General features: G+C 34.7%; 1 protein-coding gene across 1 annotated transcript in view; it reads right to left on the reverse strand.

Annotated features, from left to right (window-relative positions):
• Positions 1-10,542: 10,542 nt before the first annotated feature.
• LOC125677997 (serine/arginine repetitive matrix protein 1-like) overlaps positions 10,543-25,649 on the reverse strand; it is a 30,964-nt gene continuing 15,857 nt past the window's right edge. Inside the window, exons 7-20 of the mRNA XM_048916114.2 lie at positions 25,335-25,577; positions 24,211-24,314; positions 24,013-24,118; positions 23,653-23,754; positions 21,773-21,868; positions 21,561-21,629; positions 21,419-21,450; positions 20,445-20,505; positions 20,020-20,078; positions 19,739-19,799; positions 19,217-19,341; positions 14,456-14,618; positions 14,035-14,124; positions 10,543-13,919 (exon numbers count right to left, since the gene is read on the reverse strand). Coding sequence (XP_048772071.2) covers positions 13,755-13,919; positions 14,035-14,124; positions 14,456-14,618; positions 19,217-19,341; positions 19,739-19,799; positions 20,020-20,078; positions 20,445-20,505; positions 21,419-21,450; positions 21,561-21,629; positions 21,773-21,868; positions 23,653-23,754; positions 24,013-24,118; positions 24,211-24,314; positions 25,335-25,577 — 1,476 coding nt within the window. The 3' untranslated portion in view covers positions 10,543-13,754. The remainder of the gene's footprint in view (positions 13,920-14,034; positions 14,125-14,455; positions 14,619-19,216; positions 19,342-19,738; positions 19,800-20,019; positions 20,079-20,444; positions 20,506-21,418; positions 21,451-21,560; positions 21,630-21,772; positions 21,869-23,652; positions 23,755-24,012; positions 24,119-24,210; positions 24,315-25,334; positions 25,578-25,649) is intronic.

A 25,649-nucleotide genomic window follows, 5' to 3' on the forward strand; every position in this document is an offset into this window, starting at 1 on the left:
GCTCTTCTGGCCCTGTGGTTTTTGATAAGAAGATTTTTAAAATGACCCCACCCTATTTTGCATTTTTGTGATTATCTCCACTTTGAAAGAAACATGGCCCTTCATTTGAATAAACTTGAAAGCCCTTCAGTCAAGGATGCTTTTTGCCAAGTTTGGTTGAAATTGGCCCAGCGGCTCTAGAGAAGATTTTAAAAGTCACCAATTTATTTTCACTATTTTGCTATTATCTCCCCTTGTACAAGGGCGTAACCTTCATTTAAACAAGAGATGTTTGTAAAACACATATGCCCCCGATTGTGTAAATTGAAAAGGGTTATACACACACATCATTTAATTGATAGTAGTATCATCAATTCAAAATATTGAGCAGACAATATCTTCCTATGTCAAGAGTGAATTGACCACGTGACCTAAAAATCAATAGGGGTAATCTACTCCTTATGCTGTACCAGTGTACCAAGTTTGGCGTCAATCAAGCAAATAATTCTTAAAATAAAGGAGACAATATATTACTATGTCCAGTTCAACAATTGACTTTTGACCTCAAAATCAATATGGGTAATCTTCTCCTGAATATACACCAGTGTACTAAGTTTGATGTCTGTCAAGCAAACGTGTTATCAAGATATTGAGTGGACAGTATATTACTATGTCCAGTTTGACCTTTGACCATGTGACCTCAAAATCATTAGGAGTCATCTTCTCCTGAATATACACCACTGTACTAAGTTTGATGTCTGTCAAGCAAAGGGTTCTCAAGATATTGAGCGGACAGTATATTCCAATGTCCAGGTTGACCTTTGACCATGTGACCTCAAAACCAATAAGGATCGTCTTCTCCTGAAGATGTACCAGTGTACCAAGTTTGATGTCTGTCAAGCAAAGGGTTCTCAAGATATTGAGCGGACAGTATATTCCTATGTCCAGTTTGACCCTTGACCTTTGACCATGTGACCTCAAAACCAATAGGGGTCATCTTCTCCTGAAGACATACCAGTGTACCAAGTTTGATATCTGTCAAGCAAAGGGTTCTCAAGATATTGAGCGGACAGTATATTCCAATGTCCAGGTTGACCTTTGACCATGTGACCTCAAAACCAATAAGGATCGTCTTCTCCTGAAGATGTACCAGTGTACCAAGTTTGATGTCTGTCAAGCAAAGGGTTCTCAAGATATTGAGCGGACAGTATATTCCTATGTCCAGTTTGACCCTTGACCTTTGACCATGTGACCTCAAAATCAATAGGGGTCATCTTCTCCTAAAGATGTACCAGTGTACCAAGTTTGATGTCTGTCAATGAAAGGGTTCTCAAGATATTGAACGGACCGAATATTCCTATGTCCAGTCTGACCCTTGACCTTTGACCATGTGACCTCAAAACCAATAGGGGTCATCTTCTCCTGAAGATGTACCAGTGTACCAAGTTTGATGTCTGTCAAGCAAAGGGTTCTCAAGATATTGAGCGGACAGTATAATCCAATGTCCAGGTTGACCTTTGACCATGTGACCTCAAAACCAATAAGGATCGTCTTCTCCTGAAGATGTACCAGTGTACCAAGTTTGATGTCTGTCAAGCAAAGGGTTCTCTAGATATTGAATGGTCAGTATCTTCCTATGCCCAGTTTGACCCTTGACCTTTGACCATGTGACCTCAAAATCAATAGGGGTCATCTACTGTTTAGGATGTACCAGTGTGCCAAGTTTGATGTCTTTCAAGTAAAGGGTTCTCAAGACATTGAGCGGACATTATATTCCCATGTCCAGACTAGATTGACCCTTGACATTTGGCCTTTTGACCTGAAAACAATAGGGTTTCTCTTCTACTCATAATCAACCCACATATGAAATATCATTATCAAGTGAATGGTTCTCAAGATATTGAGCGGACAACATGTGGTTTACCGACCGACCGACCAACCGACCGACAGGTGCAAACCAATATGCCCCTCTTCTTTGAAGGGGAGTCATAACAAACCATTCTCTTCCACAGAGTTATCCCGTATAAGGGAGAGAAAGGACCGATAACTCTGTGGAAGAGAATGACATTCGAGCTGGCTGCAATATTTGATTGACGCCTACATTCGATTTGGCTGTAATATTTTGATTGACGCCTACATTCGATTTGGCTGTAATATTTTGATTGACGCCGAGGCTTTTATATTTCAAACCGAGGAGGTTATCATGCATCATCCACGAATTCAAGAACTTTATTTCTATTGGCCTATGGCCCAGAAATATAAGCCGATCTTATACCTATAGAGCACGGGCACTTGTTTCATACATGGTATTAGTAAGGAGGGGATGACCCATGTATGGAAAACGTGTGGTATGAAGGTATATTGCAGAATAATGACCGCGTCATTCCTTTGATATTTGCAATAACCGTGGTAGAATACAAATGAGGGGACTGTCATGAGGCACAATTTCGTCTCAAGTATTGATGGCGAAGCATAGCAAGATTCCCTTCCATGACAACCATAGGTAACCTTGTGTGAGAAATTATCCCTTTCCAAACCATAACACTTCCGCCTCCCAGCTGGCGGCGCTGAACAACAGCAGACGACAGTGTAACGGCCCTAAGGAGTCAGAGCTACCAATATCAAACCTGGATTCATTCGAAAAAAGCAACAACAGACCAATGTCCATTGTTGATCCATAAATGTCTCTTTCACCAGGCATATCAATCGAGTTTTTGATAACACAGAAACAAATAAGAATAAGATAAAAACCAGGACGGGTGGCGGAACGTGACAGACGGACGTTGGCTCCCTTATGCCTGCCCCGTTTTGCTCTTGGACTAATCCTATCAAGTCCAGGGTTAGTCCTAGTGGTGAAAGCAAGTGTTCTACAATGAATCGTCTGTTTAATGTTGTCTCATGTGTTAGGCTGTTCTTAGCACACTGATTTTGACTAAAGATAAATCCGTTAAACTGATCAAGATATAGGGCTCACGACGGGTGTGACCGGTTGACAGGGGATGCTTATTCCTCCTGGTCCCACCTCTGGTATATCCAGGGTCGGTGTTTCCTCAACTCTCAATTCTATATTGCTTATAAATAGAAGTTATGAGATTGATCACTGTTTGTTATCTTCACCTTTCATGGAGCTGTAAATTAACATAAAACTGAAATGATAGAAGATCTTTAATCATTTGAAGATTATGGAGCGCCAAATTAACATTAACTCAATTATTTGAAGATATCATCAATTCATTTGATGCGAGCAACTAATTAAAGATCTCGTCAAATAATTAATATCTTTAATTCTGAATTACATGTATTGCGTGCATTACATTGTAATTGAATTGATGATAGCATTAATTCTTCAGCTGAGTTGATGTGCGCTTTAATTGAATTAATGATCTCTTCAAATGAATGAATGATATCAACAATTTAATTGATGCGCGCTACAATTCAATTGAAGAGAGCAATAAGTGATATAATGTGCGCATTAAATCAATTGATGAGAGCAATAATTTAATTGATGCGCACATCAATTCACTTGATGAGAGCATTAATTGATTTAATGCGCGCATTAATTCAATTATTATTGCTCTCTTCAATTGAATTAAGGGTCCTCCGTGGTTAAGTGATTAGAGCATCGCGCTCAAAATCACACGGCCTCTCACCTCTGTCGGCCCGGGTTCGAATCTCGCTCGCGCCGGTAAGTGAGAAAGTTTCCCAGTTTACTTTCGAAAGTTCGGTGTCTCTTCCCAGGTATCTGGGTTCTCTCTTCCACCAATAAAAACTGGGCGCCACCAGATAACTGAAAAATTGTTGAGTGTGGCGGAAAACATAAATCAATCAATCAATTGAATTAATGATATCTTTAATTCATTTGAAGAGAGCAATAATTCTTTTAGAGAGAGCAACTATATGATTAAAGATATCTTCAATTCAACATATCCACAATCCAATTAATGATCTCTTTAATTGAATTGTTGCTCTCTTTAAAAGAATTGATGCGCGTATTAATTCTTTATACAAAAGCATTGTAGATAATTAAAGATACCTTCAATTGAATTAAAGAGATCATCAAATTATTTATACCGAGCTCTAAATTAATTATTGCAAGCAATATTTCCACGAAATTGATGCTCTCATCAATTGAATTGAAGAGAGCAATAAGTGAATTAATGCGTGCATCAAATCTATTATTGCTCTCATTAATTCAATTGATGCGCGCGCAATAATTGATTTAATGCGCGCATTAATTCAATTAAAGAGAGCAATAATTGAATTGATGATATCTTCAAATAATTGAAGATATCTTCAATTATTTGAGTTTATTTTAATTTGGTCCTCCATAGAAGATACCATCAATTCATTTGATGTTCGCAGTAATTCATTTTAAGATCTTTTTAAATATTTAATGATATCTTCAAATCTGAATTATTGTGCGAATTAATTGAGTGGTTGATAAAATTCATTCTGCTGAATTGATACGCTTCATAATTAAAATATTACTCTCTTCAATTGAATTAACGATATCAATAATTCAAATGATGCGCGCAATAGCAACTATTTCATTAGAGATATCTTGCATTCAAACTATCCACAATTTTATTAATGATCTCTTAATTGAATTGCCGTTGTCTTTAAAAGAATTGATGTATGCAATAATTGATTAGTGATATCTTCAAATAATTAGTGATATCTTCATTTATTTGAGTTCATGTTCATTTGGCGTTCTATGATCTCTATAACACAGAGCGTCCGGACTGGAGACAGTTTTATATAGAATCGTCATTGGTAGCCCTTGTTACGCCTAAGAAATAGCTAGACCGACCTTGGTTACCGACGATGTAAGGGATATAAGACTCCGATGGTCTATTATGTCAGATACGGGACTGGCACGAGCCGCGAAGCGGCGAGTGATCAGTCCCGTATCTGACACAATAGACCATCGGAGTCTTGTATCTTACTTAAAACATTGTTCTATCTAAAAACAAATGCATTTGAACGCACAAAAAAAAAAAAACCACGTACAAATATACATTGGTATAGACAAATATATTTACACCTTTCGTTTCTGATTTGTTTTTAATATTTAATATATTAGGAATTCATAAACTTTAATGGCACACGAGGTCAAATCTTGTCTTTAATTCACAAAAAACTGTTAGCTCATCATTTCAATTGTCATAATACGGTACTCCTCAAAAAAGGGTTTTGTTCTTCATGGAAAGCGATTCGAATGCTTCTATTGTCTGAAGACTGTACTCAACAAAACTGGTTTTCTTTTTTGGGTGAATGAGGGTACGTAAAGGGTGTTCGGAAAGAATCTTTTAGATAAAACAAAACATTGATTTCCCCCGTTCCTTTCTGGAAACCCTAATAATATGATACTGACACGTATATGGAGCGCCAAATTAACATAAACTCAAATAATTGAAGATATCTTTAATTATTTGAAGATATCATCAAATCAATTGTTGCTCTCTTTAATTGAATTAATGCCCGCATTAAATCAATTATTGTTCTCATCAAATGAATTAGTGCGCGCTTCAATTGAATTATTGCTCTCATCAATTGAATTAATGCGCGCATCAATTGAATTAATGAGAGCAATAATTGATTTAATGAGCGCATTAATTCAATTATTACTCTCTTCAATTCAATTGATGCGCGCATTAATTCAATTAATGAGAGCAATAATAGATTTGATGCGCGCATTAATTCAATTATTGCTCTCTTCAATTCATTTGATGAGAGCATCAATTTAGTAGAAATATTGCTTGTAATAATTAATTTAGAGCTCGGTTTAAATAATTTGATGATCTCTTTAATTCAATTGAAGATATCTTTAAATCATTTACAATGATTTTGTATAAGGAATTAATGCGCGCATCAATTCTTTTAAAGAGAGCAACAATTCAATTAAAGATATCATTAATTCAACTGTGGATACGTTGAATTGAAGATATCTTTAATTATATAGTTGCTCTCTCTAAAAGAATTATTGCTCTCTTCAAATGAATTAAAGATATCATTAATTCAATTGAAGAGAGCAATAATTGAATTAATGCGCGCATTAAATCAATTATTGCTCTCATCAAATGAATTAATGCGCGCATCAATTCAATTATTGCTCTCATCATTTGATTTAATGCGCGCATTATATCAATTATTGCTCTCTTCAATTGAATTGTAGCGCGCATCAATTCAATTGTTGATATCATTAATTATTTGAAGAGATCTTTAATTCAATTGTTGCGCGCATCAAATGAATTGATGATATCTTCAAATAATTGAAGATATCTTCAATTATTTGAGTTTATGTTAATTTGGCGCTCCATACACGTAGGCCTATAACTGGTATAAAAACAGAAGCCGCAGTCCTCCTTTAGCATTCAGTCCGGGTGCCTTGAAGAAATGGAATCAGATGATTGAAAAGTACATGAGTTTGCGGTAAGATTATTCATTATTTCTACAAATTCTCCTAAATATATTAACAATCTTTTTCACAATGTTTATTTTGTTTAATTTTTGTTGGATACAAATTTCTTTTCAATCATTTGTAGCCCCAGTAGTGGAAAATGCAATGCATTATAGCTCAGACCAAAAATCGCTCCTAAGGGGAATGTATGGTACGACGACGTCCCAGTTGGGGTACATCAACTGCAACAGATTGTGGCCAAAATGTGTAGAGAGGCAGGATTAGATGGGTTTTTTTTTTACAAATCACTCTCTTCGGGCTACTGCCGCCACACACCCATATGCTGCGGGTGTTGACGAGCAACTTATAGCGGGTCATCTGCGATTCGCAACTACAAACGCACCTCCGAGGAACAATTACACGAGAGTAAATCATTGATTTAGAAACCGTCCAGTGTCCCCACCGGAGCCGAAGAAAGTGAAGCTCAATGAAAGTGTTTCCTTTGGATCGAGAAAAGAAATAAACATCACTGCCGGAGATGCAACAGTGAATTTGCGACTTCAATGTGCATGTATTTAAATGAATGAATGTGACATGGATTTATAACTGTGGTGCCTAAACGATTTCATATACAATAAAATCGGATTATATACACGAAACACTCATTTCGTATAATTTACTGGAATATTTCACGCCTTGAATATTGTATTTGATAAATAATAAATATGTTTTCTCGCACAACGAAGAGTGGTCTTTATTCCTGGTTTTTACTGTCAGTCCAATATTTCTTATAATATTGGCCTGCTCTTAATAATACTGGACTATGTTCAGTACCGTATGAAAAATAAAGTACTGTCTAGACAAAGAACTGACGTCACAACAATGTTTTACGTACAGTTATACAAGTATCATCATGCATCCTAAAATGTCTAGCAACATCATTATGTGGTTTCTCTGAAACATTTCTTCATTTGGGGTTTTATTGATTAAGGAGGTACTCTACATCGTCATAATGGCTGACTTCCTTTTAAAACATGGATGACCGCCACGGTGGCCAAGAGGTTAGAGCGTTCGCCCCGCATGAGGAAGGCCGGGGTTCGAATCCCGGCCGCGACAGACCTAAGTCGTTAAAACAGGTACAGTGTAGTGACAGTTCCATCTCCAAACGCTTGGCATCAGGTGTGAATGTCACGGAGATTACCTTAAAAACGGATGTCCCGTGTCACAGTAGGTGTGGCACGCTAAAGAACCCTCACTGTTCAATGGCCGTAAGCGCCAAACATAGGCCTAAATTTGAAGCCCTTCACCGGTCTTGGTGACGTTTCCATATGAGTGAAAAATTCTCGAACGAGACGTTAAGCAAGATACAATCAATCAATAAAACATGGATGAAAATATAAATATCAACAATATTTGTCTATTCATTTCAAAATTCATCGCATAGCTGAGTAGCTCAGTAGTTTAGCACGTCTACTGCTGAACTGATGATCGTGTGTTCTAGTCCAGCAGGAGTTTTAAATAAAATTTCAGATTGGTTTCTACTAAAACTGCATTTTTTGACTAAATAAAGTAAATTTGAAAGTTTTCAATTTCAAAATATTGTTGTTAAGTACATAACCTCCATTTTTCATCCATATCAAATTTCTCAGGTGTAGCATACCTCCTAAGTAAATATATCCAACTTTATATTAATGTTCTCACAAAGTGTCGCTTAGAACTAGAAACGGTAAATGCATTTTAAAAAAATGGTAAAACAGTGCAGAACGAACTAGGCTAATCGGTGATCTCAGACAATTTGAAAACACGTTCAATTCAATGAACAACCTAGTTATAAGTCTTCATATATCAAAATTTATTTCACGTTTAATAATACAGTTTCACTCATGTGCAACGTTTTCTCGTATACATCCACTGACATTATGATTTACAACCACACCTTTGATTTATCTCAACAGCAAATAGGTCTCCAGGGCGGAGTTTTACTAAAGGTCGTAAACGTAAACGCAGCTTACGCTAAGGTCGTATCTTTCCATTCGGCGTAGATTTACGTCACATTTTACATGTGACGTTAAACAGTCGTAGAGCATACCGTGCACCGAAACGAAATAATCCTATTCTTCTATTGGGAGATTTTTATTATATAAAATATTATAATAATTTTTTTTTTTTTATATTTATATAGAAATAAGATATATTCATTTTCTTTGAATTCTTCAAATTTCAATATTTGCATATGTTAACAGCGTTTTTTCTGTTCTTCTAGCCTTCAAAAGTAATCATAAATCTATAAAATTTAATGGAATACCGGTACACAAAGAGTGCACAAGCCTTAGTTCTCTACTACTGATCTGTCACCCCGGGCGACGTCATTGTACCGCGTCTGATCACACACGAAACTAAACCACTTCCTCTCTTGTTCTTTGCCGAACCCTTTCCATTCCACTTAATAAACGACGATTTGTCCTACAATTATTTTCATGTACTTCCACGTTTTGTAATCTCATCAAATAAATGTCTTTTTGTCTTTTATTGTTGTCGTTGCCTTTTGTTTCTGTTGTTGTTTATGCGTGCTTATATTTTGGAGTGACTAAGTGCACTGAATGACCATGTAAACTGAATTATTCCAGGGAAAGATGAGTTTTGTTTCTAACTCTAGATAATGAGACTGGCCAAGATCATGTGACTGACATCGGCGTAAAGCGGCGTACTGACATACATGTGTACGAAATTACGGCGGCGTAGAAAGGCCATATAAAAAAATATATCATTCGTTCGGACGAATTAGCAATTCCTTCGGACGAATTAGCTATTTGTTCGGACACATTAGTAATTCGTTCGGACGAATTACCAATTTCTTCGGACGAAATAGAAATTCGTTCGGACGAATTATTTCGTCCGAACAATTAGTAATTCGTCCGAACGGATTACTAAGTTCTCCGAACAATTTGCTAATTCGTCCGAACGAATAATATAATTGTTTATTTGGCCTTTCTACGCCGCCGTACGAAATAAATCGGGGAAAGAAAAAAAATATGGCGGAACACATCGATTTCGTTCTTACCCCTTTTATGATATGAGTTGACATGACTCACGAGAATTCCATAAAAGCATGAATAAGGTAGATACGCCTACACACAAAATAAACGTGGATTCTGTTTTAGTAGAGTATCAAAAAACCCTTTTCATTCGTATCTTATTGTTATCTTTTAAAATCAAATATTTGTATATTGCAGTGGCAGATCTAGACCTTACGGGGGGGGGGGGGGGGGGGGGGGTGTGAGGCCCGAAGGAAGAGGACATGGGAGGGGGTGAACCTCCTCCCATTGACGGGGTCCGGAAATTTTTTAAAAGATTGATTTAAAATGGTTCATTTTAATGTATTTTCTAATGAAATTCTTGTTCCTTCCTCCTTTCATTTATAGTTACCACATCCTTTATAGGTTCGGGTGTGGTAAAAACAAAAACAAAAAGCGGGGGGGGGGGGGGGGGGGGGGGGGGGATTCCAAACCCCCCTAAATCCGCCACTGTATTGCTGATATTTGCATCTCTACATGCATGTTAATTTTATAAGGCAGCGAGAAACTAGCCAGCGCATTCAGCGTACACCCGCCAGCCAAAACCCAAATAAAGGGTTATGCCAGGCTATCAAAGGTCAACTGGTGTTACAAATTTATGACCTAGGCAAGAATTTACTTACATTTGTTTTACCATTGATCTTGACTGTATGACCTTGTTTTAAGGTCATGAAACATCATCTGACCACAAGCATTCATTGTATCCAGTATTAGCCTCTAATGTCAGTCTATTACAAAGTTATAATCAGGACAAGTACCTGCCATTAACAAATTAAAAATTTGCTATATTCTTCTCAATCAATTTAGTAAAAAATCAGATTTGCAGTTGTTCAGAAGATTTTTAATAACTTTTTTCACATTTTCTTAAACTTATATACAATGTATCCCCCTTTAGTAGATTAAGGGCTGTTACCTTCATTTCGTTTCTTGTAAAAAGCCCTTAGTCCAGTGACCCAAATTTCAAAACACAAGGCCCATGATTTTCCAAGAGATGACCTATATTCCAACAGGTTTACACATATTGCACACGGTTTTTGAGTCAGGTGAGCTAAAAACCATCTTGTCATAAGATCAATCAAACTCCAAATCTTAAGCTGATAAGAAGTACTTTATCTCTAGATTATAATATCTCCTTGAACATTTAAAATTGCTCCATGTATATAACACATCAACAACATGCACACAATTCACTGCCATAAAATGGGTGGAAAGCAGACGTTGATCCAATATATGCTTACATTTTGTGTATAACATCACAAGATCATGTTCTAAAGAGAATCCTTAAATCCGTGTACTTAATTTAAAAAAGCCATTTACAAATATTGATAAATTCTTTTTCGAAACAAGATAAAATATTGAGACCCTTGTTTTCTCCTATATTTTCATATAGGACAATCACAAAGGCAATGTTCTGTAATAGTAATAAACATCAATTTCCAAAGGGGAATTAGCTGTGAAAGTGATGGCAACCATTTTTTTCAAAATCTCCCAATGGCATAGGAAAATGTGTTTGAAATCATTAAAAACTGGTGTCGTTACTGAAATATATAAGATGGGGCAATTTTCATTGAATTAAGTTTTTGGTGACAAAATGACAGCTAATGCTCCTTTAAGTGAAAATAAAATGTCCATGATATGTCTTAATTCCAAACAAGGGGTTCCATGTAGACAAGAGGCCAATGGGCCACAACGCTCACCTGGGTCCTGTTGCTCTTCATCAGAGTAATTTTATATGAATTTTTACCCTCTTTATACCCACAAAAAATGTTGACCCCAATATCATGACCCATCCCTAGCCCCTCAGGACCATGACTTAACCAAACTTACATCCACACAACATAGGGACGCTTTAATATCAACACTACTAACATGGCCTCACTGTTCTGGAAAAAAATGTAAAACTCTGAATTCCTATTTAAGTCCCATTCTAGCCCCCCATGGCCATGATTTTATCAAATATGAATCTGCACTACATTCGAATGAATATTAATATGACTAATCATATAGTCAGTGGTTCTTGAGATGATTTTTAAAGATTTTAAAATGTATTCTATCCCTATTGTGGCTACAACCTACCTCCTAGAACCATGATTCAAACAAACTAGAATCTGTACTATCTGATGATTTTCAATTTTTTCCCCCCATATACTGTAAACCAATTTTTATTTATGTGCAAGAAGTTTTTGTCATCTCAAATATCTCTCACCACAAACCAGTCCTTTAAATTAGTTTCTCATATATCTCTTAAAGATTATCTTGGTTGTGAAAATTAGTTACCTTTTGATCCCCTATTGTGGCCCCATCCTACCTCCCCTGGGGGCCATGATTTTAACAAACTTGGATTTGTACAATCCAAAGATGCTTGCATATCAATATAACTACTCATGGGACATGCTACTCTTAAGGGGAAGATTTAAAAACAAAATCCTATATATTCATCATGCAAAACTTTCACCCCCTATTGTGACCCCATCCTACCCTTGGGACACTGATTTCAACAAATATAAATCTGCACTACTTCAGAGAGCTGCCGTGTAAATTTGAACTTTCCTGGCCAAGCGGCTCTTAAGAAGATTTTCCCTATATAATTGTATGTAGAACATATTTGAATCTGCACTACCTGAGGATGCCTGCCAATCAACATGACTAAGCATGGCATAGATGGTCATAAAAAGATTTTCAAAGATTATTTAACTATATATTCTCAAGTAAAACATTCATCCCCTAATGTCCCCCCCGTCATAATTTTAGCAAACATTAAATCTACGTTACCTGAAGATGCTTGCATATTACGTATAACTAATCCCCTCTGTTCTTAACAAGTAGAGAAGAAGATTTAAAATATTCTTTTTCTATATCCCCATATAACTTTGTCAACTATTGTGACCCCATTTTACCCCCAAGGGCCATGATTTGAACAATTTTGAAGTTAAATTCATTAACATTAAAGAATCTTTCACATAAGTTTTCTTGTTACTGGTCCAATGGTTTTAGATATTTTTAAAAGATGCCACCATATTTTCATTTCTTAATTATCTCCCCTTTGAAAAGGTTGTGACCCTTCATTTGAACAATTTGAATTCCCCTTCACCCAAGATAACTTTTTGACAAGTTTGGTTGAAAATGGCCTAGTGGTTCTAGAGAAGAAGTAAAACATTTGTAAAGTTTACAAACAGATGGACAGACAGACACCAGACTACAAGTGATCAGAAAAGCTCACTAGAGCTTATAGCTCAGGTGAACTAAAAAGCTAAAACAACGAGGAATTAATAAAACAATCTTATTGTCAACAACAATGTGAAACAAAGAATAACAAACAAAAACATTGCACTATTTATCAACTTCAACAGAGTTAAGCGACACTATAACACAAATTAATCTTTAAAAAATACCAATAGAAAGAGGGCACTGTACGTGTCCATATAAAATCTGCCTCAAGAATAGATGTTTAGTTTGTTTGTATCAGGAGGGTACAGAAATAATAGACTTTATACCTTATTTTATAATTGAACTTATTTGTTTCATGGATATACAGAAGGGTTTTCTAGTCATGTTGAAAAATCACTTGTGTGTCAGTATTTTCATCCAGAAACAGAATACATGGAAACAGCATAGATTTATGAAGGACAAATTCATGTAATACATGTTAATGTTTAAAATGCCCACTTGGAAATTTAAAACAAAGTTTTTTCTTCCAAAAATACCATGCATGGGTAAAATAGATTTTCAAGATATGAAAGTACATGTATGATCATATACATTATTCCCAATCAAAATAAATACCAGTCTCTGTACTGGACTCCTTTCTTTTAGCAATGACAACCTCAGACATAAACTTTCTATAAATGGCACGTAAACTATTCAATTTTTGTCAAATTGTTAACAGAAAAATACTGAGACAGTTAATATGCTGTGATGTTGGTCTATATCCCTCTCAACAATTCTAGACATACATTCAAATTATATCTGAAATTCATTTCCCTTTAATATAAATATATGCATCAATCTTGTGCCCTAAAAATTTACTGTAATTTTCATGCAAACAGTAAAAAAAAACCCTGCATGTGTTTATCTGAGTGTTTTACAATCTTAGTAACGACACATTAAAAAAACACAAATTACTTGTATATATATATATATATATATTACATATTCATAAATTTTATGTGATCAAAATTTGAGTGTTGAGACATATATTTTATACAAGCCTCAGACACCTAGTATGAAAGCATAGAGTCCATCTGATGAAGACCAGAAAGTCTGGTGTTGTAGGTAGAATTGCCACCACTACAGCTAAAAACTCAGCTGACTGCTCCGTCTTCATCTTCCATGTTTTCGAGTTCTGAAGGAGAAGGAGAGGCGCCGTCATCGAATCCTCCGGTCATGTTAAACGGTGACATATTACTAGTGTTGTCGTTATCATTTCCTGAGAAAAATTCCGTTTCTGTGTCTGCTGATGAAGATTTCTGTCACACACACACACAGAAAAAAAAGTTTAAATATGGAAAATAAGAACCAAAAAAAGGTAACATCACAATATATCTTTTATAACCTAGAGGTGAATTCAAAATAAACAGCTACCTCATCCTTATCAGGGTCCTGGTCCTCGGTCTTTGGACTGACAAATGAGGAAAAGGGAATTTTCTGTGCATGGTCTTCATCTTCATCCCCCTGTAATGTACAGTGGTACATTTAACTTTTAATTTTGTCAACCTTCATCTACAGGGATAAACTGTTCAGCATCATCAAAGCTGGGATAGGCACTGGTCTTATCAACCTTCATATACTAAGAAGGGCTTTTACATGAAATTTACAATCGACTTATCGATATATACTGTCAGAGTAAATGAAAGTCTTCATACTGAAAAAACAACCTTGCTTTCAATCTTGAAGAGACTTAGATGATAGATTTAAGATGGAATACAAGTGAGTGTGTGGATTACTAATGGAATAACCTACAGTGTGTGTATGAGGAGGTACATTAAACACCTGAACTACACACCTGGCCCTCCGTTCTGATGTCACTAGGTGTGGTGGACCTACTACGACTCTTGGGTTTATATGTGTCCGTCCTCATAGCAGCCATCTGAATTTTCATCTTGTCTACCATCCATTGCGGGACAGGAAACCCTTTCAGGCTGTCGACATTCACACTAGGGTTGTCTCTGTAAGAAATAAATTCACGCAAATTATAAAAGCAAGCTCAATAACAAATCCTCTAACATGAATTCATGAATATCTGAAAAGAAATTTTTAAATTTTAAAATATCCAGGTCAGAACATTCTGACTGGATCCCATTTTGGCGTCGGCAAACATGAACGCAGAGCAGTATGAACCAGTACACATATTACTATAGATGCAATACAACAGTAGGTAAACCTTGTAGAACTACCTCTATCTGTTCCACATCCCTTACCTCAGCAGTTGTAGAACTTTAAACCTAAATTGTGACCATGCCTTGGTCACACAAGTCATACTTTGAACATTCTTGTAACTTACACTACATGATGATGTTTATCTGTCAATTAACAAATTTTCTTCTTTGGTTAACTGACAACCACTCAAAGGGCTCATGATTTGAATAACCTTCAATCTTTATTAAATAAGGAAGATTGCATGCAAGTTAGCTCCTCTGCTACAGTAGTGTCTGGGAAGACTTCTAAAAATTAAAATGAACCTACCTCAGTTTTATGAAAACCTATATAAGAATTACGACTCTGATTTGATCAATATGGACCTGAATGATATACAGTATTAACTTTAACAAAATTACCTAGACTTGATCAAAAAACTTCCATGGATCTAGAAAAAGATATTGGTGAGCGTGAAATCTTTCAAGTGCTTAAAGAAATGAAAAACAATAAGTCTCCAGGCAGTGATGGATTTACAACAGAATTTTTAAAAAAAAAATTGGAATGATCTTAAGGCTTATATTACTGGTGCTATTAATCAAATCTTTAGGCAAGGATATTTACCAGTCTCACAGAGACTTGGTATCATTTCTTGTTTACCAAAGGGTGATAAACCAAGGCAATTCGGATTATTCCTTAAGAATTGGCGGCCTATCACTCTACTTAATGTGTTATATAAATTAATATCAGGCTGTATTAGCCAAAAAATTAAAAGTACTTTAGATTATCTTATTTCTAATACACAAACTGGCTTCATAAAAGGTAGATATATAGGGGAAAATACTAGATTTATATATGACCTCATGGCATATACAGAAAAACATAATTTACCAGGCTTGCTTATGCTTATAGATTTTGAGAAGGCATTTGACTCAATATCATGGTCGTTTATATACATGTATAAGGTCTTAGATTTCTTTGGTTTCGGTAACAATGTAATTACTTGGGTTAAAATTCTAAATACCAATATCAAAGCCTCGGTTCTACAATGTGGAAAGCTCTCTGAACAATTTGACATTCAGAGAGGGTGCCGTCAGGGTGACCCTATTGCCCCATACTTATTTATTCTATGTGCAGAAGTACTTGCTATTTTGATTAAACAAAATAAAAATATTAAAGGTATAGTTATCAATGATAAAGAACATAAAATGTCTCAGTACGCGGATGATACATCTTTGACCCTTGATGGCTCAGATAAATCACTTTTTAATGCTTTGGAAATCCTAGAATTCTTCTCAAAGCTATCAGGATTAAAAATAAACAGCTCCAAAACAATTATATGGATCGGAACAAAAAATTTTCTGCTGATGTCTATCATCACCCAAGATGGAAACTAGACTGGGGATCCACAAGCTTCACTCTCCTAGGAATACATTTTTCAGTTGATCTAGAAAAAATTGTAGAATTAAATTTTAGTCCTCAGATTCCTACTATTCATGCAATGATAAAGCAGTGGAGTAGAAGGATTTTAACACCCATAGGAAGAGTCAGTCATTAAAACGCTTCTCCTCCCAAAACTTAATCACTTATTTTCTGCACTACCAAATCCCAGTCAAGAAATCATAAACTCATTAACACAGGAACTCTTTAGATTTATATGGAAAGCAAAATGTGATAAAGTTAAAAGAGTAACGGTTACTCAAAAATGCATGTTGGGTGGGCTTAACATGAACAATATAAATAATCTTTAAAGTGCTCATGGATTTAAAAAGTATCAACATGCAACCCATCCTGGATGAACATTTTTGAAGCTTCTTATGGAAAAGGAGTGGTGAATAAAATCTTAGATTTTGGGGATGAATATATATATTGTCTGCTAAAAAATACTTTTAATCCATTTTGGACTGATGTTTTTACTTCATGGATGAAGGTAATGAGTTTACACTTGACATTGAATTCTCGGACACAAACGAATTTTGTAAATGTTCCAATATGGTACAATTCAAAAGTTAAAGTTGGCAAATCATATGTGTTTGTAAAAAAAGTGGTATGAAAAAGGTGTCAAGACAGTCAATGATTTTGTAGACTCTAATGGTGTTTTTCTAACAATGGATAGATTTGAAAAAAAAATTGATATTGATCATGTTTGTTTTATGCAATACAACAGTATTATAAATTCTATTTCTACGATGGCAAAAAAACTATGTGTGTCGAAAGAGTTGAGAAAATATGTTAATGGTCCATCCATACCTTTTCACTATGGAGATATACATTGTACTATTGCATAAGAAATGCACAAATTATATATATAAGAACATTACTTATAAAGAAGAAATTCCAACTTCAATTGCTAAATGGAATTCCTGTCCATTTTTGAGGGGCTATAGAGATATCATTACCAAGGAAGTTTTTGAAATATGTTTTAAATTAACGTCAGATTCAGCAGCACAATGGTTGCAATACAGAATTCTACATAGAATTATACCTGTTAAAAGTTACTTTAAAAAAATCAAAGTTGTGGAAAATGATATTTGCTCATTTTGTCAGCTCTGAAAACATTGAACATATTTTTGTGTTTTGCGACAAAATAGGAACTTTGTGGAACCAACTAAGCTTACATATTTATGAGAGAACAACAAATAGAATTGATTTCAATGTTTTTAATATTATTTTTGGTGATTGTCCATTACAAAATTCCAACAAAGTAATAAATTTCATAATTTTATATACCAAGCAATATATATATTTATGTTGCAAACAAAACAGATCACCATCTTTTGAGGGTGTATTACAATATATTAGGATGAAATATGAAATTGAACATTGTATATTTTCAAAAAACTGTAATTTTAAAAAATTCAGTACAATCTGGGCTGTATGGAAAAATATTTTTGATTAATGCCTTTCCTCTCTTTACTTGGTACTGTCAACCTTATTATGTTATTATAACTAAACTACATGTGTGAATGTATGTATGAATGTTATTATCAAATACTAAAATTTGCAAATAAAAAAAAAAAAAAAAAAATGAACCTACCTTATTTTAAGGAACATGGTCCTTCTTTCAAACACACCTGAATCCTTTTTACCTAAGGATGCTTTATGCTTAGTTTGATTTAAATTCTAATGATTTTGTCAAAGACATCAAAATGATGAAAAGTTAATGACAAATGAAGGAGAATCTGTGATGGCAGGTTACAAATGATATCAACAATTGTGAATGTAAAATTAAGGATATATTCATTACTTCTATCTTCACGCTGTGTGATGTGAATGAAATGTTACGTCATACTGAAAACAGCATACATGTAACATTTTTGAAAACTGAGTTGAGGAATTGTGTACAGTTTAGCTACTCTTTACACATGGAAAACTTGGAAACAAATGGCTCATATAATCTATCATCTATTCTAATGTTTCTGTCACAAAGAACTGGTCACACTTCTAGTGAAATGCGTTGATTTTAAAGAATAAGTTTCACACTATTTCATAAGAGTATTAAATGATGTAGATGTTGGCTTAGATTTTAGAAATGCTTATATTTTCTATTATAAATAGCAAAAAGCACTGACAATAACACATACTTAAAAATAAATGCACATGAAAAGGAATATTTACAAAGTTTTGACCTAGACCTTTAGTCGTGGTAATCACATTCCTTTCACATGGGTAGAGTGCAACTCAGACTGGTCAAGGAGAAAAACCAGAATTTTTTTAAAAAAAATTTAAAATTTTGACATTGATCTTTTAGTTACAATCACAGATCAAGGACATCCTCTACCTAGTGACATTGTACCACAATAAACACAGATTGATCGTTATAAGGAAATAAGATTTAGGGCTCTGGTATGTAGACTGATCATTATAAGAAATTAAGATTAGGGCCCTGGTTAGTCCGAAATACCTGACGTTTTCCTGGCTTATTTATGATTTTCATATTTACCGTGCCAGGATAGGTTCTTTCATCACATAAACAGCCTCTTGAAAACATTTGAACAAACTGTCAAGCTTTGTTTTAAGTCACGTGACTCGTTCGCTCAAATGACAGCAAAAATTTGTTTGACTATAATTGTGTGCTTCTGTTATCGAATTTTGGAGTGATATTTCCTTTTAATCGATATTATTAAGTACAAGAAGCATCGTTTTATTGATTAGTTATAAGTTTTAACATTGAATTCGGCTCGCAAGTATTTAAAATCGACCCAAGAATGCCGCCTCCAGATGGAGGTGGCAAAATTTCCAGTTTAGGTAATGATGCCGATTCTGATGTTTTCCTGGCATGGTAAAAATCAAAATCATAAAAAAGCCAGGAAAACGTCAGATATTTCAGACTAGGCCCTGGTATGTAGTCACCAAACAAGGCATTTCACACAAGTATTTCATGTTACAGTGACAACCTCCTCATTCCTACCTGTAATCATCCTCCTGTGTCAGATCTTTAATGTCCTCCAGAATCAACATGTATGTCTTCCCTCCAGTGGCAGGCATGTGTTGATTCTCGTATAACCACACTTTATCATCTTGGTCACCAGAATACTGAAGTCACACACACACACACATATATATACAGTATATAGGTTTATCAAATTCTAAACCACTCTCCTATTTAATAGGGATGTTTAATATAGATTTAATCCTAAGTTGTCACCATGTAATGTGTGTATAAATGATGAATATATAACCTGAAGTCCTAGAACTTCAGAATGACAACTTAGAATCTAGTCCATGTAGACAGGATGATAATACACCCTCATTCCAGTCCAAAAGATGATGTATGAAATTTGGTGCTAAATTTACAGTAAATGCAAAAGTATATGTAATATGATTTGGGGAGGGCTCTATGCATTTCAATCAAAGAACTTGGTGTCAAATATGGTAGACTATGACTGTCTAAGAAAGAAACAAAAGGATTCAGAAGAAAACAATTTGATACCTTGAATGTGTCTGGATGCTTTATATAAATTCTTCCTCTTGTAGCCCCCAAACCAAGTGCCCTGTTTAAGAATTTCATAACACACTAATTTTTTATTGATTCTGCTAAACACGTAAAATTACAAATAGTAGTAATTAAGCTACGGTGCAATAATATCATACACGTGTACATGTACTGTATACACAATTCATATCGGTATCTAATAGTAATTAAGCTACGGTGCAATGTACACGTATACACAATTCATATGGATATCTAATAATAATTTTTACAATTCTTACTTGTTTGCTTTGGCACCCATTACAAAGAGAGTTTCGGTTGTAAGCCTGTCACAATCCCACTGAAACAAGCAATATCTTGTCTATATTGCACGTCACTTATATACAAGTTATATCTTCTGCAATATTGCCTTTTCAGATTTATCAGTTATGCACAATTTTCACAAACATTCAGTTCAATTAAGATACATGTAACCTTAATTTTGCAATGCTCTAATCTTGCAAATTTATGTGAAAATAAAGTTCTCCAAAAAAAATCCTTGACCTTGATATTGACAAATCCGTGACTTTGATATTGAAAAATATTGAATACTTTATACATGTACTTCCTTTTCTCATTAGTCTATTCTCTTAAACTGTTCAGCTAGTATTGATGCAAAAATTATTCTTTGATATTTGATATTTCAATCCATTTGAGTAATGGTTACCTTTGGTCCTTCTCGCTTAACAGGATCGTTTGTCTTCACTGTTTTAGATGGAGTGCTTCGACTGATGAAGAAAAGCATAGTATGATAAAAACATCCTACACACGTGTACAACAATAAATTTCAGAAATACATATTGATACATATATCATTCATAAAGCACAAGATAGAATAAGGCCTCCATGTAGACCCCATTTTCACATAAATTTCAAAATAGATTTAAAACAATGAAACCTAGTAAAACTTACATGAAGATGAAGTCGTAGTGAAATGCATATTTTCAGTCATGAATATAAGTCACAAGATTATCACAAATTTTAGCAAATGTAGAGTTTCAGAAGAAAATGGACTTTTTAAAAACATCACATACATGTACATTTTGCTTTGGAGAACATGGAGCACACATTCATTTATGGGCCCTTTTTATATCAAAGATGAAGCTGATATTGGTGTCCAAAATATGTAAATTTGAGAGGTCAATAATGAGGAAATTTGAAATTTTCATGAACTTTGCAACTAACCTTCCTGTGAATTGGAATACGTCTTATGTTAAAACCGATACCTATTTTGTGTTAAACATGATCTGGGTTACCAGATAATTAATGTGAGCCATAGATGGCTCTTGCTCTACCTTATTCAGTCATAGCACTAAAATGAAAGGCAATTTGCCTGGATTAAAATCTCACATGAATACAATGCCACATCCTCATATGGTTGAATGCCAACATGACCAATTTTGTAAGTTCATGTAAAAAGATAAGGAAAATATGCCTCAAATACAGTTTGCTTTTGTCTATCTATGATGAAAGGAGATAAAACTATCATGAATCTTTAAAATTGCAAAAATATACTTCATCTGCATAATGTGAATTAGTATATGAGATGAAATAAAAATCATTTAGTAACATAAGGTAAGGATGGCATATACACAAATGTACAAATTGAACTTGGAATTGATATCAATGACTAAAACTTACCCCGATATATATAACGGAGGTCTACCTTTTTTCTAAAAGAGAATAATTAAAATTCGTTAAATGTGTACAATAAAGCTGTTTTCAGAATGAATGCATGCTTTACCTGACCATTTCAGGTACTGATTGATAACAAAGTTCTTGCCTTTCTAGGTACAGGAAGAACACTTTTCTCTGAATCGGTGTCTGAGCCTCGTCTTTTTCGAGAAATCAACTGCAATAAAAATGAAGAATAATATGTGTGAACTCAATATTTATAATAAAAGACACATGCCCTATATGGAGGGTGAATATTGATTGAGCTGAGAAATAAATTCTTCCCCGTTTTTAACAGAAACCTGATGAAAACTGCCTCACCCTTCTACTTCCTGTACTGCCAGTTTCTGACACATTATCAGGGAACTCCTGTCGAGTAGGAGTAAAACTTTGATCTGTACAGTACATCTTCTTGGCCTAAAATAAAAAGTTAAATTGATAACAAAAGAATCAGACTCATGGGCAATGATATTCATCACATACTCTTACTTATAAAAAGAGATGATTCTCATAAACTATGAACACCACCAACTGCAGTTTCATGCATTATGAAAGACCAAATATTTGTACAACACAAATTAATTGTTGCGTATAATTTAATGAAGCCTGTTCATCGTTTCCTCCATCTTCATAAAACTGAAGTTTCTTGTCTTCACTCATAATGATACTAAATTGTAATTTTGCTGTTTTTAAAAAGAATTATCTGCAATTTTTGCTGTCAATTATCATGTATCATTAAGTACAAAAACATAATTCCTAAGAAACCTAACATATATGTTAAGGAACAGATGCCTCTTTCTTTGACCCTGTGACCCCAAATGCAATCCTAGACAACTTTTTCATTAAATAACTCAACAATGCAAGTATGAACATCGAAGTCCAAATTTTGTTTCAATCATTGCTGAGAAACCAAGTGCATGTATACATTTTAAAGGCTACGCCCTTTGACCCATGACATTAGATGCAATGCAAGCCAAGTTTTTTCATTAGACCTACCCACAATGCATGCATGAAGTCCTTACCTCTCATATCAATTTGAAGAGAAAAATATTGCCTTGTTCTTAATATATCTATGTAAGATTTTTTAATTGTGGCCCCCATGTTTGACTATACATGCATGAAGAAGTTTGGTAGTACATGTATTAAAGTACATTTCAGTACAGTAAAGTGCTCCCTCAATATATTACCAACTTTTTTTTCAAAGACCAATTTGGGCAATAAAACTGGGATGGCAGTATAATGGATTCACCATTACTGATAATTCACTGAGCAATAAAAAGAAATTCAATCACATAATTTATTAGGGCTACATTCTGTATAAATGTTTAGTTTTATTCAGCAAGTCACTGAATATCTTGTCCAGCCTATCACATTTCATCACACGTCTTAAACTGCAGTTGTGATTACCCATGGGTGTTAGGTATTACATGCACCATTAAGGGTAAGCTCTATAAAATTTGACCATTTGTTTATGAAAAGCAGAGGCATATGGCATTATGCAGGGTTGGCATTATAACAGGGTTCTTTACATAGGGAGAATCTGTTGTTTTTTTTTTGTTTTTTTTTGTTTTAGAATTTTCAGGCAATAAGCGTGGTGGTATTAACCAAGCAAGTTCTGTGCAAAATTTGGTTCAAATGTCATATGGTCTTGCTTAAAAGATGAAAGTAATTTTGACTCATTTTACTTAATATAAAGAAACAAGATTAAACATTTGGATACAGACCCTGTTGAATACCGCATGGTATCCACTCGTGAGAATCTTCCACAATTTTAACCTCAAGGTGTTGGTCTCCAGTTTTTAACTTTTGTCAACATAGAGAAAGTTGGGGCATTTTCCCTTTAGAAACCTTGAAGCTTCCTGGGTCATAGGGTCAAAAGTCGGGCCATTTCTAAACTTAAATATTCTGTTTCTTGGCAACAATCTGAGAAGGATTACAATTATCAATTCTTATAATTTCATTTGATGATCAATATTACAGTAGCAACAAAATGGAAACAGAAAAACTTGATGTATTGTCACCTCATTCCAAAGACATCACATGGCACTACCCAACATTAACTCAGTCCATTTGATATAAAAAATGTTGATAAATCCAAATGAACCAATCAGATTGTGAGACAGAGTGATGCCAGACACAGGCAGACATTGGACAGAAGCTCATAATAACCGACAATGAATCTGACATTTCACTTCTCTTACCTCCTCCAGGATCTGTCTACAAACAGCCTGCACATGTTCCTCATTTACTGAGTTCTCTCCATTATTAATCTTTATATTTTTAATCCCTGGCTTGAAAAATTTCTGAAAGAGACATTACATTGTCCAGAATTTGAAAATCAACCATTACTCTCGATTTGTAAATTTTTTAGGGACTTTGTTATTGTAAGAGTGATATTGTCGATTTCTGCAAGTGATTGGTATTGCACCAAGAGTACAAACATACTAGAAGAAAATATAATGAAAACTATATTTCTATGAGTTCTCATTTTCATAAAATTTTGTGAAAATGAAAGTTTAGCATAAATCAAATTTATAATATCCAGGAAAATCGTCTCTAACCTCCATGTAATCTTGAATGATGACATCGATCTCTTTGTTGATGAACCTCTGTACGTTCTGTCTCAGGATGTCTAAGGATTTTGCAGTGCTCGTAATGAGCCCAGCTCTAAAACACACAAGAATGATCTTCATATGATAATTCTCTTTTAAAGTTAGAGCTAGAGATTGTAAAATGTATAGATGTTTGCATCGGCTTACTTTGCCCGGTGGACAGCGACGCTGTGGGCTCTAAAGGTGGACCGATTGATGGAGCTGGTGGGAAGATTGGCAATATTCTGTAGTCGCTTACTGTACGGAGCTTCCTGGAAGAGAAAAAAATATCAGTCATAAATACTTTATAAATCTTAGAGCATTTGAAAATGTTAAAGAAGGGGGGGGGGGGGGGGGGGGTTCAATCTCAGCTCAAATTTTTAACATGTTTACAATACATACTTATATAGTATGTATTTAAATTACTGCAAAAAAATTAAACCAAAAGTCAGTAATTTTTAAAACTGCTAAGAGCAAAGTACACACTTCCTAACGTGCAAACATTATGATGGTGGTAGGGGGAGAAATAGACTGTGCTATTCATTGTTGTGAATAACAGGATTGGTTGAACTACAATAAGTAAGTTGTTTCCCTTCAGATAAAAATTTGTAGAATTTGTTTCTTTCCTACAATTCAGTGTGTGTATTGTTTTATATAAAATAATAAAGGATCCTTGATTGTCAAATATTTAACATGTCTCCATATGAGTGAAAAATTCTCGAGAAGAACATTAAACAATATGCAATCCATCAATCAATCAAATATCTAACCATTGTTTTCAATCAGCTGTTATACACAGCAATAGTTTCTACTATGTGTGTACTAACCCCCTGCAGTCATTACTTAGCTGATTATTGCTATCTTTATGTGGAATTGGGGGATAATTTACACATTTCAACATGCTTGTGTCTTTATTTGATTATGTGGTCTGTTTCGGTATCTACTGAATTAGTATGGACAACTTTTAGATATACCACTAGTTAACATATATTATAATGGATCTTCTAGCAAAAACATTTATATAATTAACAGAGCAAGGAGACTGCAACATATGTCAAGTAAATAAAAAGACATGTCTGACTTAATCCTGCATATTCCAGATATATAATGAAGGACAAAGACTCAGCCACATGTATCAGTACCATGTATATCGCATCTAGACACAAGACTTGTAAATATTGTACATTTTCTATATACACATGGTTCAAATAAAAACAATCATTTTTACAATATATGAAACTTATCAGATTTTGGAAATCTTTATCATCATTTGAAACAGACAGAGTACTAACCATCTCCACCATTTCCGTACTGGGATCCCGTTCAACTGATTTAATGGGGTCAATAGGGGTCAGTCTGGGCATTTCATCAGGGCTTTGACTCTTCTTTTCCCTTCCACCTGGAGGTAAAGCCCTTTTCTCCTGATCCAGCTGGGGCAGGGATTCTACAGCAGAGTCCTTGAACTGGGTGAAGGCATGGGGCTCCATTAGGGATATAGATGTTGGTATTTGTGGAGGGAATGTAAATGGGTTCCTCTGTAGTGGCAAATAGAAATAAAAATAATGGATTTACTCTACACACTTTGTACAGTCTTATTTCTCCTGTAG

Source organism: Ostrea edulis, chromosome 1 (assembly GCF_947568905.1).
Source record: "Ostrea edulis chromosome 1, xbOstEdul1.1, whole genome shotgun sequence".
NCBI lineage: Eukaryota > Metazoa > Mollusca > Bivalvia > Ostreida > Ostreidae > Ostrea > Ostrea edulis.